The 14,455-nt window shown below is 44.7% G+C and overlaps 1 protein-coding gene and 1 long non-coding RNA gene across 2 annotated transcripts in view; one reads left to right on the forward strand and one right to left on the reverse strand.

The window, feature by feature from the left end:
- Nucleotides 1-108: 108 nt before the first annotated feature.
- LOC143683716 (uncharacterized) lies at nt 109-6,915 on the forward strand. Its single transcript, XR_013175625.1, has 3 exons — nt 109-849; nt 1,470-1,587; nt 6,859-6,915. It is a non-coding gene; the product is annotated as an uncharacterized LOC143683716 (long non-coding RNA).
- Nucleotides 6,916-8,414: 1,499 nt separating this feature from the next.
- The window catches only part of GCN1 (GCN1 activator of EIF2AK4), a 98,479-nt gene continuing 92,438 nt past the window's right edge, over nt 8,415-14,455 (reverse strand). Inside the window, exons 54-58 of the mRNA XM_077159995.1 lie at nt 13,415-13,511; nt 12,854-13,002; nt 12,265-12,372; nt 10,395-10,613; nt 8,415-9,132 (exon numbers count right to left, since the gene is read on the reverse strand). Coding sequence (XP_077016110.1) covers nt 9,007-9,132; nt 10,395-10,613; nt 12,265-12,372; nt 12,854-13,002; nt 13,415-13,511 — 699 coding nt within the window. The 3' untranslated portion in view covers nt 8,415-9,006. The remainder of the gene's footprint in view (nt 9,133-10,394; nt 10,614-12,264; nt 12,373-12,853; nt 13,003-13,414; nt 13,512-14,455) is intronic.

A 14,455-nucleotide genomic window follows, 5' to 3' on the forward strand; every position in this document is an offset into this window, starting at 1 on the left:
CGGCACCGCCTCTGCGCAGCCGCAGTCAGACTCACCGCGCCCTCGCCGTGCTCGCGCCACGCGCACGCGCACGCGCCCTGGCAAAGTCCCCGCGGGAGCGGGCGTGCCTTCCCGACGTGTTCTCCGCCACAGCTGCCGCCGGCGCCGCAGCCACCACCCACCCTGAAGGCTCGGAGAGCGGAGTCGCTGTCGAGCCCCAACTGAAAGAGCCCGAGAGTATCGGAGTAGCCCGGCATGACAAGGACGGACTCACTCCCCCATCTTCCAGACTCCCAAGTGCTGCGGAGAGGAAATGACGGGCACGCAGTGACCGTGGAGGGGCTCGCATCGAGCTCCCGGTTTCTCGACTGTGGGAACTCGGCTGTAAACGACAGAATCGTGCGGTAGTTCAAGTTTCAGGCACCCCGCCCCCTTTCTGCATCCACGCCGCCTCCTACTGCTGGTTCGGAACCCCATCGTGTCCCAGGCCTGTGGATGGCACGCCGACCTGGTGGCCACCAAGCTGTGCAGGCAGGGGCAGCTGCAGGAGCGTAGCGTGTTAAGAGTGTGGCCTTTGAGGTCAGCGCTGGGTCGAAATCACATCCTAGCCCCGTGACCTGGAACCTGTGTTGCCTCCTTGGAAAAATGCGGAGGGTAGGTCCTGATTCAAAGTCCCATCCAGCTCTCAGTTGAGCCTGGAAATATTACATGTGTCAGATTGACCCCGGAGACCGAAAGCAGCAGCTCCCTCGGCTACAATTTCACACCACCTACAGATACACATCTCACAGCCATGCGGTTTAAGAGACCTAGGCCGCCGGAAGTCAAGCAGTATTGGGTTTGTCATCAGCCCGTTTTTCCAGTTTTAAAGTGAGTCCCACCTGCCCCACCCCTTAGATTTGAAATTGAAAGTAGGATCTCCCACTGCCATCTCACTATAGAGTTAGAGTTGATTTTTTAGGTTCCTACCCTTAGGCCGTTTCCTTATAACCTTTTCCTTTTCCAACAAGTATCTACTGGTTATTTCTACTTGTTTTATCCAACTCCCTTTTTTTTTTCTTTTGACTTTTTTAAAAATAATAATGCTCGTGGTAAAAAATAAGTACAGAAACTTATTGAAGAGTACAAGTCACCACCTTCAGGTTTGCTACTCACAGGTAACTCACCTTAATAAGTTTCTTGGATATCTTAATAAATGGGTAATAAATATTTGTTGAATTAAATTGTCCTTCAATAAACTTCCTGTACCTAAACACATGTAAGTATCTTGCTTTTTCTCTTTAATAATACACTTAGACATTTATTATTTTGTGGCAGCTGCATGACTTGTACTCCATTGTATGGTGGTTCATAACTGAAGCACTCTGCTGTGGATAGGCTTTCATGTTCATAGTTTTTTGCTATTATAAACAATGTTGCAGGGAAGATCCTTGAACAACACATGGACTATCTGACTCAGGCTTTGAGGGTTTGTTTTTTTTTTTTTCCAGAAGCCAAGAATCCGTGTGGTGGCATCAAAAGAACATGAGCTTGGAATCTGAGGGTACTAGCTGGGGAGAGGAGCTACTCATGTGCTCATGATTGAAAAAGGGTCCTCTGTCAGTGACGGTTAGTGTCATCCACTTTGACCCAGCAGTTTTAGGAAATATAAGTGAAGGAGGCTTCAGTGCTATCCTAGACAAGCCAGTGAGGCAGTGGGTCTCTGCCAGGTCATATTCACAGCCCGTTCTAGAGAAAAGTCTAGTGAATGCTGTTTTAGAAATCCTGGCTCCACCCCTTACAAATTTTGTGATTTGGGATAATTCACTATGTATCAGAGCCTCAGTTTCCTCACCTGTAAAACAGAAGTTACAGTATCTCCCTCAAAGAATGGTAGAAAGCATTAGAGATATGTTAGTAAATTACCTGGCACATATAGGTATGAGTGATGTTAACCAAGATCAGTTTGCACTGACTCATTCATACTTTCAGCCACGTCCTCTTGTAGACTCTAGCACACATTTCCAAGGCAGCCACCAGATTAGGGCTGTAGGATTATAAAGACCAAATTGGCCATTATAAAGACCAAATTCTTGACTGCCTTGATGTGTCATCTAGAAAAAGAAAATAATAGGCATCATGCCTTCATTTATTCAGTAACTATTTAATGAATGCTTAATATTTATTATGTGTCACAGAGTCTCAGAGGTAAGACATTCTCATGAGGAAATAAAAATACAAGACAATACACCAGATAAAAAGAGCTGTTGAATAAACACTCTAGACTCTAGAGGGAAAAAAGCTAACACTTATAGCTAGAATGATGGGAGAAAGATTTCATCATAAAGATTTCATGATGTAGTTGGAACTTGAGAGTTTTGAATGATGGTGTATTTAGACAGCCACTGTCACAGTCTGAGAATCGTCAATTTTGGCTTGTAGCGGGGAATTCCCTGTAGGCCAGGATATGTGCTTGGCATCTCAAGATGAAACTGAGCACGCGTTTTTTTTCTAAAAACCTTGTTTTATGTTAATTTAAACTACAGTTCAATGACTCAAGCTGTGTTAACAGGCTATATATAAACTCTTGTGACCTGAGGGGTGAGTATCAGTATGTACCACCAATGGGAAACTTTGTTCCACTGTTCTGAAGAGCCGAATGACAGCTGAGCTTCTACACCATCACCTGTTTGTAAAGTAGAGACTAGGATGGAGAGGCAGTGAAAGTTTCTGAGGAGAGGAACAATATCAAAATGTTATTTTAGGGAAGTAATCAGGAGCGTGCAGGATGGATTTTATCCACAGAGCTTTTAAGAGGGTTATTGCTGTAGTCCAGGTATGAAGTTAGCAGGAAGGGACAGATGCAAACAGTAGCAACCAAATGAAGCAGTATGGTAAAAAAAAAAAAGTAGTTTACCTGGCAACTGGATTCATTCACTAATATATTTGAGTGTACACTCCCCAGCACTGCTCTGGGGTCTGGGGATACAACATGAATAAAACAAGTCGAGCAGGGAAAGACAAGTCATTCATTCATTGAGCTACAAACTAGGGATTTAGCAGTAAAGAAAAATTTTAGTTCCTGCTTTCATGGAGCTTTTATTCTGTTAGAGAATACAGAAAACAAGGAGTATGTCTAAAGAGAAAAAGGATAAGAGTATGCGGAGGTTTAAAGGAACAGAAAGACAGTGAAACCATGAAGGTGCTAGGGATATACTGTTCATTCATTCAAGAAGTCTAGCAGGGAATGAAAGAGAAATAGAATGGTTGCTGGTGAGGGCAGTGGGGATGGAGGAAATATTTTTCAAGATAGTAGCAATATAGAATCAGCAGCTAGTGGATAGTAAGGATTGAATATGTGGGGGGAAAGGTGAGGTAAGGGCACTTTAAAGAGCTTAACTTTGGCCAGAAGGAAGTCAGGAAGTGAGGTGTCAGAATGGGGGACTGAGGGAAAGAGAGACTCAAGGCTGAGGTCCTGGAGCCAAAGCCAGCAGGGACCTGAAGGGTAGCAGTAGCAGAGAGGAAGGCCAGTATGGTGAAGGCCTACTGAGGACCTGTGAGGTCCAGATTCAGACTGGTGAGCAACATGGATTCCAAAGTTGCTAAATGATAGACAGCAAAGGAGGAAATGCATGCTGCAATCATGCAAGAAGGTAAAGAATTTAGTACTTTAGTAAATAAGAATTTAGAGAGCAAGTAAACTGAAAGATATGAACTTTAAAGGAGGAGCCAACATGGGGTACCATTTAACAGGGAAAGAATAAAGGAAATTGCATCTGGGCTCTCCCTTTGATGGAACTGGAAATTGGGCTTTTTCCCCATATCTGCATACCTGATGTCATACCAAGAGATTTGGCAGTGGGCCTTGCCCTACCCTTAAGGACCCCTCAAAATCAAGTAAACATAAGCTTGATTACAGGGATCATATCTTACTCATCTCTGTATCCTCTGGAACCTAGCCCATGGTAGGTGCTTGGTATCTGTTGAATTACAGTGAAGCCACACAAAGAATTTTTTAAAATTGGCAGGAACATCAGAAACTAATAGTTGAACACTCTCATGAGTTTGCTTTCTGTGGGGTGTAGGCCAAATTTGGGGGCTTTTAATTATAACTCATAATCACACTTCCCCTTCCCAACACACAAAACCATTAACCTCCAAACCCATCAGTAGGGTTTTTCTCCCCTCATCTTTTGAATTAGATCAATAGCTTTCAGTGTATGCTCTGGGGATCTGTGGGGCTCCCTATGACTCTTTCAAAGGGTCTGCGAGGTCAAAACATTTTCAAAATAAGATTTATTTGCCATTTTCACTCTCATTTACTTATGAGTTTTTCAGAACCTACAAAGACTTGTGATATCACAACAGGTTGAATGCAGAAGCAGACAAGAGAATCCAGATATTAAAGAGACTTGGAAAAACCATGATACCCTTCTCACTAAAATGGTTTTGGAAAAGTTAAATGGGCTTATTATTTTTAAATGAACTGATAAATGAATTTCTGCAAGTTCTGCAAGTTTCTCAGTGTCAGCAAGTAAAATACACATGGATCTCCTCAGTGTTTCAATGTTGAGGTCCCAAGGCCAAAGTGTTTGAGAAATGCTGGATTAGATACTGATGCACCCCAGCCTCCCACCTCCCTTTTTGGAGCCAATCTATAAGAAGGACCTAATAGAGCTATATCCACAGCTTCATCATGGGACTAAGAGGTGTGGCCCTGAGGAATTCCCACATACTCAGTGTCCTCAAGACCAGGCTACCATCTTTCTAGAGAAATCTCTCTCAGAATAGCAAGCACCACAAAGTGACTGGTGCATTCCATGTGCGCACACTCAGGAAGTAGTCTTATCCAGAAATCCCATTGAGGTACTAATCCTTAGACCAGTTTTTCCAGTTTCATATGCTTTCTTAACAACAACTATCATTTTGCCTGGACAAGTGGCTGGGAACCCTCCTAACAGCTCAGAACCACTCAGAGAAATAACTGGCTCCACTATTTTTGAAAAATAAAACCCACTCTGCAGAGCCACACACCAAGAACCTGACTTGTTTCTTTGGTTAAACTCACCGTCCAAATTATTTTTTATAAAATGGCCCTGGGGCTTGGTGACTAGACAGTCAAGAAATATGTAGGGGGGGGGTTGTTTTGTTTTTTCAGTTTTGCTGCCAACAGGCTCCATGACCTTAGAACTGCTCCTTTCCATCTGTGCCTCAACTTTACTATTCATAAAATACGGACAAGGTCCTCCTGACCGTTCCCCAGAGTATGTGGGAAACTCTGACCTACAAATGATGGCAAAGTACTTTACTCCCTGTGCTCGATGAAGACCCTTTTGCTACAGAATCTTACACAATAAACTGTAGCTCCCAATGAGCAAGAAGCCCTTTTCTGTTTTATTTTTTTCTTATTTTAGTAAACAAAAAAAAATTTGTCATTAAAAATTCTGATTTTGAATTGTAGCTTTTCAGAAAGGGTTCACAAAGTTAACTATACATCTGCAAATTTTGGGTCCAGCCATTAATTCCTGAATGTCAGAACCCTGTACTTTGATACACTTTCTGCAATATTAGGTATCTATTGTTGAGCCTCTTCATAGACATACCTTTTTTTACTCACATTATCCACATATTGAGAGGGTCCTCTGAGCCTGACGCTGTACAGAGAACATGACCTCAGTTCAATCTACGTGACAACCCTGTGAGATCTGGCCTATCATGACAGATGATAGACTCCAAAACATTACAGAATATGCTCTAGATCGTTCACACAGCAGTAAAATTAAGGCTCAAACCTGACTCGGAAATCCTTGTGGCTCCACTATAAAGGTACAGAACTTGAAAGCAATATCTACATTTCCTTAAAAGTATTTTAGAACCTAGACCTTTAAGTTCAACTGGTTCCTCTTTTTCCTTATCGTTATAATTTAGAAAGGCTTAGAGCAATTTAAGACATTCACACAGAACCATATTTAGAAGAAAACATTCCTAACTGCCAATCTTGTTTCAAAATCTACTCTAAGTAAAACTGTCTCTCTCCCTGGAGCTCTACATACAACTTGGCCAGTCCTGTAGGTTCCTTGCCCTCTTCCAAGCTCTCTTAAGCATCACAGCAGCGGAACCGAGGAAACTTACCTGCAGGTAGGTTTGGTTCCTAGAAGGGATCTGAACCATGTCATACTATCCCACATTTTTAAATGATCTTGATGCCCCTGATCCCAGAGGCTTCTATACTTAATTGAAGGTTGGTAGTGCTTCACTTTATATAGACAGTTTTCTCTAGATTAGCTAAGAAAATATCTTGTCATTGACTTTCCAGTACATGGAAGAGAAAAATGAGGCAGTCTCCTTTCTGAAAGATTACTGAAAGTCTTGGAGGATAAAAACCTTAAGTCTTCTCTCTAGAGCTTCCTAAACAGTGTCCTGTGAATGGGTTGAGATAGTGATGTCTAGCCTCCAGAGCTGCCTGGGGTGGCGGACAGCCCCTGGGCCCGTCATCTGAAGCAGTCTCATTTATCTAGTGGGCCGTACCTGTATTTTCATTTCCTGTGTGTCAGGACGTGCAAGGTCTGCAGGATCTGCTCTAAAGAAAGAAAAATGTTGGTTTCTAACTTGCAAGCACACCAGAGGTAAGAGAAGAGGTAAAAGGATGAGCTCTGGGGACATTCTGCCACTTATCAGCTATATGACTCTGGATAAGTGACGTCTCTGTACCTCAGGTTCCTCCTGTATAAAATGGTGATACCAAGAGAACCTACTTCAGAAGACCTTTGAGAGGATTAAATGAAATGCCTGGTATTTGCTCAACAAATGTCATCTATCATAATTACCATCAATCCCTAAAGGATGACTATGAGAACAACAGATTATTAAAGCTTCTATTCCAAATTCCTCCTTTCACAGGTGCAGAGAAGTTAAATGACTTGAGCAAGACCAAACATTTCTACCAACCACCAAGGCAAACAGCTTTTTCATTTTGGCTGTGTCTGCTGCTTTCAAGATTGGTGACTCTAGGCTGGCAGGATTCTGTCAGCCTGCTTCACTATAGGGTCTGTGACAGCTCTTCACAGCTCACTTGGAAGCTCATACTCTCCTTCCAGACTCAAGAGAATGAAATTCAGACTGCTCTGGGAGCCTTTGAGTCATACTCCGTCTGTGAATCAACCTTCATCCATCCATTCTGAACAGAGAGATCTCATCCTCCTCCAGTTTCTGGAGCTGGAACCTGGTGTTTTTCCTTTGGGGTTCTGCTTAATGAAGTGTCTTCCACCTCCAAGTATGTCAGGTTCCCTTCCCAATTTCAGACTGGGGACTGAAAGCCAGAGGTGGATATAAGCCTCTAATCTAAGATCCTAGAGGGAACGCTTAAAATGGGGCTTTAACAGGGTTTCACAGCCCATGGGAGGGCGGAGTCCCCACACAACAGAAACTTCATAAACCTTGCCATAGGTAACCAGCCAAGGTGAACATTTATTTAGACAGTTCACTGGTCATACGACCTAGGCAGCTAGGAGGATGCAAATGGCCATCTGAATCCTAGAAGCAGGGAAGTTACCATGGCTATAAGAGTTGTAACCATTGGCTGTTTTAACTATGGGGTCAGCTGACCTCTCAAGGTCCCTTCTAGCCCTGAGATTCTACAATTACAATTATACTGAGCCAGCTGAGACCATGTCTGCTACAAGGAAATAGGAAGTCCTGTGACACATAAGGCTCAGGCATAGGAAGGAAGGATTTCATCAGAAGTATCTTAGAGGTCACCTTGTCTTATTCATCAGAAGTGTTGAGTCACACGACTGCTTTCTACCTCTGCTGCGTTTATTAATAAAGCCTTGCTGGGTGTAGAATTTTATACCTTTTACAAAGTGAGTTCACTACTATCACATTTATTTCTCTTACTTTTACACTCTGGCTGGTAATTCTGATAGAGGTTTGTTCTGTATCGTGACTAGGGAAAACAGCCCAGAAAAACTTGTGTTACTGGGCTCAGGGGGTGTGTTCCATTAGACAGGACGCCCATGTCACGAGCCTTCTAAGAATCTAGAGGAAGGAAATCACTCATAAAGGAGGCAGATGCTGAACTGCAACTTTGGTTTCCTCTTGAAAGTCCTTTGATTACAGGAATGTGGTTCTTTCTTACTCCACAGAGGGGCTGGATTTTACTTTAAAACTTGCTAACAGAAGCTCCTACCTTTCTGAGTCAGGACAGGCAGGCAGTGGCTAATTTGCCCAGTATTTTCTCCATACCAGATGACATCACAGACCTGTTGCCTCTCTTGAGACCTGGCTTCCAGACAGAGAAGTCTGTAGGTATCTATTTGACTTCAGAGAGCAGTGGGTGCAATGCCCAAGAAATCAGAGTTCTGCTAATACTTACATAAAGAGTTGCCAACCTTTCCTTATTCCTGATGCAGGAAGGTTCGTGTTTAACAGTTTTGTTTTTTTCAAATCTGCTCATGTCAAGATGAAATCAAAGCCTTTATTAAACATTCTTCCTTTAAACAGTCTGCATTTAAACCTATGCTTCTCCCCAGACTCATCAAATGCCACGGCCATGTGAATGTTGTTTTCATCTGATGGCCAGATCCCACCAGGCAGCACAAGCATGAAAAGCCAAGCCGAACCCCACCCCACTGAGCATTCCTCCCCATCCTGTCCCCTACTCCGTGTTCAAGCAAAAGTATGGTAGTGCCGGCTCGCGAACTAGAGCTCGAGCACAGAAGAGGAACCAGAAGTCTGACCCTACTTGTTCCAGACCGAACCCCACTAAGCTGGGTAATCACCTCTCTGGCCACCATTTGGTAAGGCTTATACATGTGCTTTATCTTCTGTTCTCCAAAGAAAAGGGTGAGAGATGAAGGAGGCAATTTTCAGTTGTGTGTGGGTTTGATTTAAGGCTTTGGCTGTGGTCTGTTGATATATTAAAATACTTTCTGGAACGTCATCTCCTAAGCTCCCCATCAGACAAACGTATTTTCAAAAATGAAAACATTGAACAAAGATGTGGAGCCAAAATGCTGACACAGAGCTCAGTGGGCAGGGCCAGGCCTGTCATGTCAGGATGGTGTCGTCCACCTGCTCTGTGGAGTCAGCCTGGCTGGCCAGCTTCTTCAAGGATCTTCGGTGGCACTCATTCAGCACCTCCAAACTGGCCACATCCAGGATCTTGCAGAGAGACTGTGAGGAAAAGCAGAAAAAAGATGCAGTCAGAAAATAGGGCTTTGGATTTCTCTAAAACAAGAAAAAAATGAGTGTTAACTCAGAACTAGAACCACAAAGGTAGAATTTGGCAAAACAAAGGAATCAGACTGGTCAGGGGAAAGCTAAGAAAAGTGCTTTTCACAGGGTAAGGTGGTGGTAGTTACAGTTTTCAGGGCCTTAGGGTTGCTAGCGGGGAGAAGGCTGAATGGACAGGGCTCTGGGCTTCAATAGCACAGCTCTACCTGGGTCTGCTTGCCATATTTTAGTGACACGTGAGATTTTATTTGAAGAAAGGGCTCTGCTGCTGAAAGATATCTGAAAACCACAGGGAACAGAGGAATATGTGTTTCCAAACAATAGGCCAGGCACCTGAATCACCATCTGCTTCTCAAAGCCAACACATGTGGTGGCAGAGAGAGGAGTGTGACACCTACATATCGTCATGCAGAAGAAGAACTGCAAGATGAATACCCGCAGCAAACACAGAGAAAGGAGAGTACAGGTTACAGGGGTAGGGGTGGGGGCAGGGTCGGAGGGGATGTTGGGGAACTACTGCATAACGGTGCAGGGTTTTTGTTAGGGGCGATGAGAAAGTCTTGCAATGGATGGTGGGGTAACAGCAGCACAACACTGTAAATGTGATGAGTCCCACTGAATTGTATGCTTGGAAGTGTTGAGATGGGAAAGTGTATGTTGTGTGAGCAACTAAAGAGACTAAGTTAATTAAATGCATAAAAGATCTGGATGAGGTCTAACGAGAGGAGAAAAAGGCTCAAAGGAATATTATTGGGACATATGAAACAATTGGAAGATATCATGAAAGTTTTGTATCAGTGTTAAAGTTTTTGAACTTGATTAACTATACTTAAGGTGGTAAATAAGTGAACATCCTTGTTCTTTGGAAATGTGCATGGAAGTATGTATGCAAGGAGTATGATGTATAAAACCTACTCTCAAATGGTTAGAAGACAGATAGATAGAAAGACTGCTAGATGGATGAATAAATGCATTGACAGATGATGGACAGAATGAATTGACCAGTCGAGTGACAAAATGTTAAAAGCTGGTAAATCCAGGGATCTGGGTACAGGATACACTGGAGTTCTCTGTACTGGTTTTGTATTAATTTTGCAACTGTCCTATTAGTTTGAAATTATTTCAAACTAGATTAAAAGTTTAAGAAAAGAAAAAGAGCATGTCTGTAGCATACCCTGGGAGAGACAGTCCCTGGCTCCCACCTGAAACACATCTTCGCCCTGCCTCATCTTGAGGAGATTGACAATCGCCTGGTCACTGTAGGCTCTGACAACAGTGTTTTTATCCTTGGTGTTGTCAAGGAGTGCCTTCAGAATGGGCTTGATGGCTTGGGAGTCCAGGGGAGGCAGTGGGTCCTTATTTGCCCACCAGATCATCTTCTCGGCCACCAGCCTGATGTCACTGGATGGGTTCTGGAGACACTACGAGGAGGAACACAGGCTTTCAGTCAGGCACACCCAGCACTGCCTTTCAAAGAAGGCTCCATTCCCAGCCACAACACTGTTTGTCATGGAAACTGATCTGACTGCTATTCTCGGCCGATGCATTCCCCTCCCATGGGAAGGCAACAGAGAATAAATAGACCCATCTAACTCCCATCTCATCTTGTGCAACTCACCCCTTTGCTCGCTGCTCTTCACCCACGTGGGGTTTTCACTTTCTCACAAACATGCCAGGCTCTCTCCTGCAGTGTACACAAGGCAGGTCCCATTGTCTGGGATACTCTTGCTCACAGACTTTTGCTCAGCTGGTTTCTTCTCATACTTCAGGTCTCAGCTCAAACATCGTCTCTTCAGACTTCCCCTGACAACCCCATCTAAAGTAGGACCCTACCCATGGGATTCTGTGTGTCTCCAACCCCAGAGTTCTTGTCTGCCTTGTTCATCTCTGCACCTTCACATGGTGGGTCCTGAGCCAATCAATGTGGACGAGGAACTACATGCAGGGTGATGGGCATAGCACAGGTCACACTAATTGGGCTGCCTCTAAGCTCCTCAGATACGCCTGGGTATATACAAGATGGAACAATCACCTTTTGGAATCTCACTACCCATGCAAGTCCTCTGTACCACAGGCACTGCCATCACCGGGAAGCTGGTTAAAAGGAGAATCTCAAGCCCAGTCCCATCTCATTAAAATGTAGATTCTGCTTTGAGTGTGTGTTAGTTGAGAAACATGCATTATTACAGGGGCAGCAGTGATCCAGCCATCACATTCTCCAGCTTACATAATTATGGCCTTGCACCCAATGCAATACCACACTGTTAGGTGCCATACCAACCATACTGGGTTGAATAGTGTCCCCCTAAAATCCATGTCCACTGGGAACCTATGAGTCTGCCCTTACTTGGAAGTAGGATCTTTGCAGATTAATCAAGTTAAGCAAGTCACACACAGGATTTGAGTGGGCCTAAATCCAATGACTGATGTCCTTACAAGAAGAGGGAAATTTAGAACAGAGATATAGAGTTGCAAGGGAGAAGACAGGCATGTGAAGATGAAGGCAGAGACTGGCGTGATACTGCCACAAGACCAGGAACACCTGGGGCCACCAGAAGCTCGGAAGAGGCAAGGCAGGAAGGAGGCTTTAGAGGCACCATGGCCCTGCTGACACCTTGATTTCAGACTTCTGGCCTCCAGAACCGTGAGGGATACATTTCTAGTGTTTTAAGCCACCCAGTTTGTGGTAATTTGTTACAGCAGCCTCAGGAAACTAATATACCAACTGAAGAAGGGAAGCAGGTAAGAAGATACACTGTAATTCTAACCAACATCTGTCCCTAATTTTACACCACCAGGATGCCCAGAAAGAAAGCCTTAAATAGTGGTCCCTAACTTGGTTTGGGGTCACGGCTCTCTGAGAATCAGATAAAAAACTGGGCACACTTTCAGAGAAAAATGGACATAGAAACATTTTATATTCTGCTTCTAAGGCTTCAGAGAGCTCCTGAGACTAAACATGGTGACCCCTAGAATAAGTATTGTCTCAGGGTACACTTCTGATATACTCTGGTCCCTGGCCATTCTCACCATCCAGGCTTGGTAGGTCAACACAGGCCTTGCCCCACTCACCTTAATGAGCAGGCTGGAGAGTTTGGCTGGCAACTGTCCTCCTCCTGTCTCGATGTGGTACTTCATCAGAAAGCCCATGCCCCGAACCCCACTCACTGCAATGGGGATCTATGGAGAAAGGGAAAAATAAAATCACTGAAGAGCTAGACAGGACAGCAACCTGCTTCCTTGGAGCACCAGGGCCAGGCAAAATCCCACTCCCCAGCTATTTCCCCATCCTTGTCTTTTCCCCAAAGCCTTATCCCTCATTCCTTCAGAGCAAAGACTCCTCAACAGCTCTCATTTACACGGCTGCCCTAGGTGAACAAATTCTAAGTGACTGGTCCCAAGAATAGGAATCAGAGACTTACTGACCTAGAAGGGGCATTCAGATCCTCCAGCCTAAACTCCCCAATGGCTAAATTATGAATCTGGGGCCCAGGGAGATGAAGCACTCATCCAAGGTCACAGAAGTTACTAGCAAAGGTAAAATTCAAATCCAGGCCTCTTAACATCTCGTCTGGAGTTTTCCCTGTGCTGGGTCTGCAGAGGCCCTAGGATTTTAGTCAGGGGGAAGGAGAGGACTAGCCTGGCTGCCCTAAAGCCTTACCCTGTCTGCTGTGGCATTGATGAGGATCATTTCCTGAACTTCATTGCTGTATTTGCCCGCACAGAGCCTGCTGGGAACCACATTCACAGCCACGGAGAGGGCCAGGCTCCGCCCATGCCGAACCATCCAGTCTATGCCAGACACGTCCGCTGGGTGAAAGGACATGGTTGGGGTCAATTCATATTTTAACCACCCGTGAAGTCCATGGGCCTCCCCATCTCTGAAACCAGGTGCTGACGGGGAGCTTGGAGGAAAGCCAGGCCACACATTACCGAGACCTTCCCTTCTATCTTGGGAGATATTCCTCCAAAGCAGCATATTGAGGAGCAGTCTCTCACAGACCACCTCAGATTTACAGCTGTGTTCTCTGAGCAGAAACACTCAGGCTACAGGACAAGTGAATACTCCATTCTGTTTTGAATAGCTAGATTCCCAAGGAGGGGACAGTTCAGATGCAAAAAATTCCCCTGAGGAATTAGGGAGACAGGTACCCATGGAATATCCCTCAAGACTAAGAGGCCGCAAGTCCCTGAAGTGGAGTGCTCCAGCTTAGAGACCTACCCAGCAGGCACTGCTGAAGAACGGTACTGAGCTCCTCTTCAGTCAGAAAGGCACACAATTCCCCCAGGCATCCGGCCGACGACATCCGCGTGTTGTCCTGACAGAGCAGAGGAGGAGTGAGGAGGCATGTAAGCAATACCGCCAGCTCCAAGGCCACCAGGGCAAGCAACTGTGGGGCCTGGGATGGAGGAGCAGGGGATTCGGAAACTCCCAATCCTCTCCCTTCACTGCATGCTCATGTTCCTAGTACCAAAATGGGATGGCCAGGCACTGAAACTGCTTCTTGCTGTGGAATTAAAAATTACATGTCCAGCACCTAATTACAGAAAACCCCAGTGTGTGCATATTGTACTCCTCATCACAACAGTAATAATCACTATATTTACATAGCACCTTTCTTCTGAAAAAGTCTGAATGCTTTCTGTTTATTACCTCAATTATCAATAGCCCTGTGAGGCCGGGAAGGCCCAGCTGGGAACCTCCACGGTCCAGAAAGGGGCAACCTGCCCAGTTACCCAAACCAGCTGCAGGTGACCCCAGAGTCTCCTACCCTCCGAATCTTGGGTGTCATCTCCTCAGTGCCCCAATGCCACCCAAACTGTTCTGATTTGTCCTGGGAAGTCAGACGGAAGCCAATCATCGACCCAAGAAAGATGGGTAAAGGTCAGCATTCTCTATCAAAATCAAAGCCAGGGTGTTGATAGCACTGCACTGCGGATGTAATCCATAGCACTGAGTTGTATAATTGAAAGCAGTTAAAATGGGAAATTTTAGGTTGAATATATTTGCCAGGATAAAAATTGTTTAAAAACCCATTAAAGAGGGGTGTAAGGGAAGAATTCTCACCTGCCATGTGGGAGACCTGAGTTCAATTTCCAACCCACACACTTCCCCTGACCCCCACAAAAAAATTTTAAAAAATCAACAAATGGTACTACGATAATGGGATAGCCACATGGAAAAAGAATGAAATGTGACCCCCCCCCCCCATATAGCATACAAAAAAAACCAGCACAGAACTGTGCAAAACAGTGAACCCTA

The sequence above is a fragment of the Tamandua tetradactyla genome, chromosome 5, assembly GCF_023851605.1.
Source record: "Tamandua tetradactyla isolate mTamTet1 chromosome 5, mTamTet1.pri, whole genome shotgun sequence".
Lineage (NCBI taxonomy): Eukaryota > Metazoa > Chordata > Mammalia > Pilosa > Myrmecophagidae > Tamandua > Tamandua tetradactyla.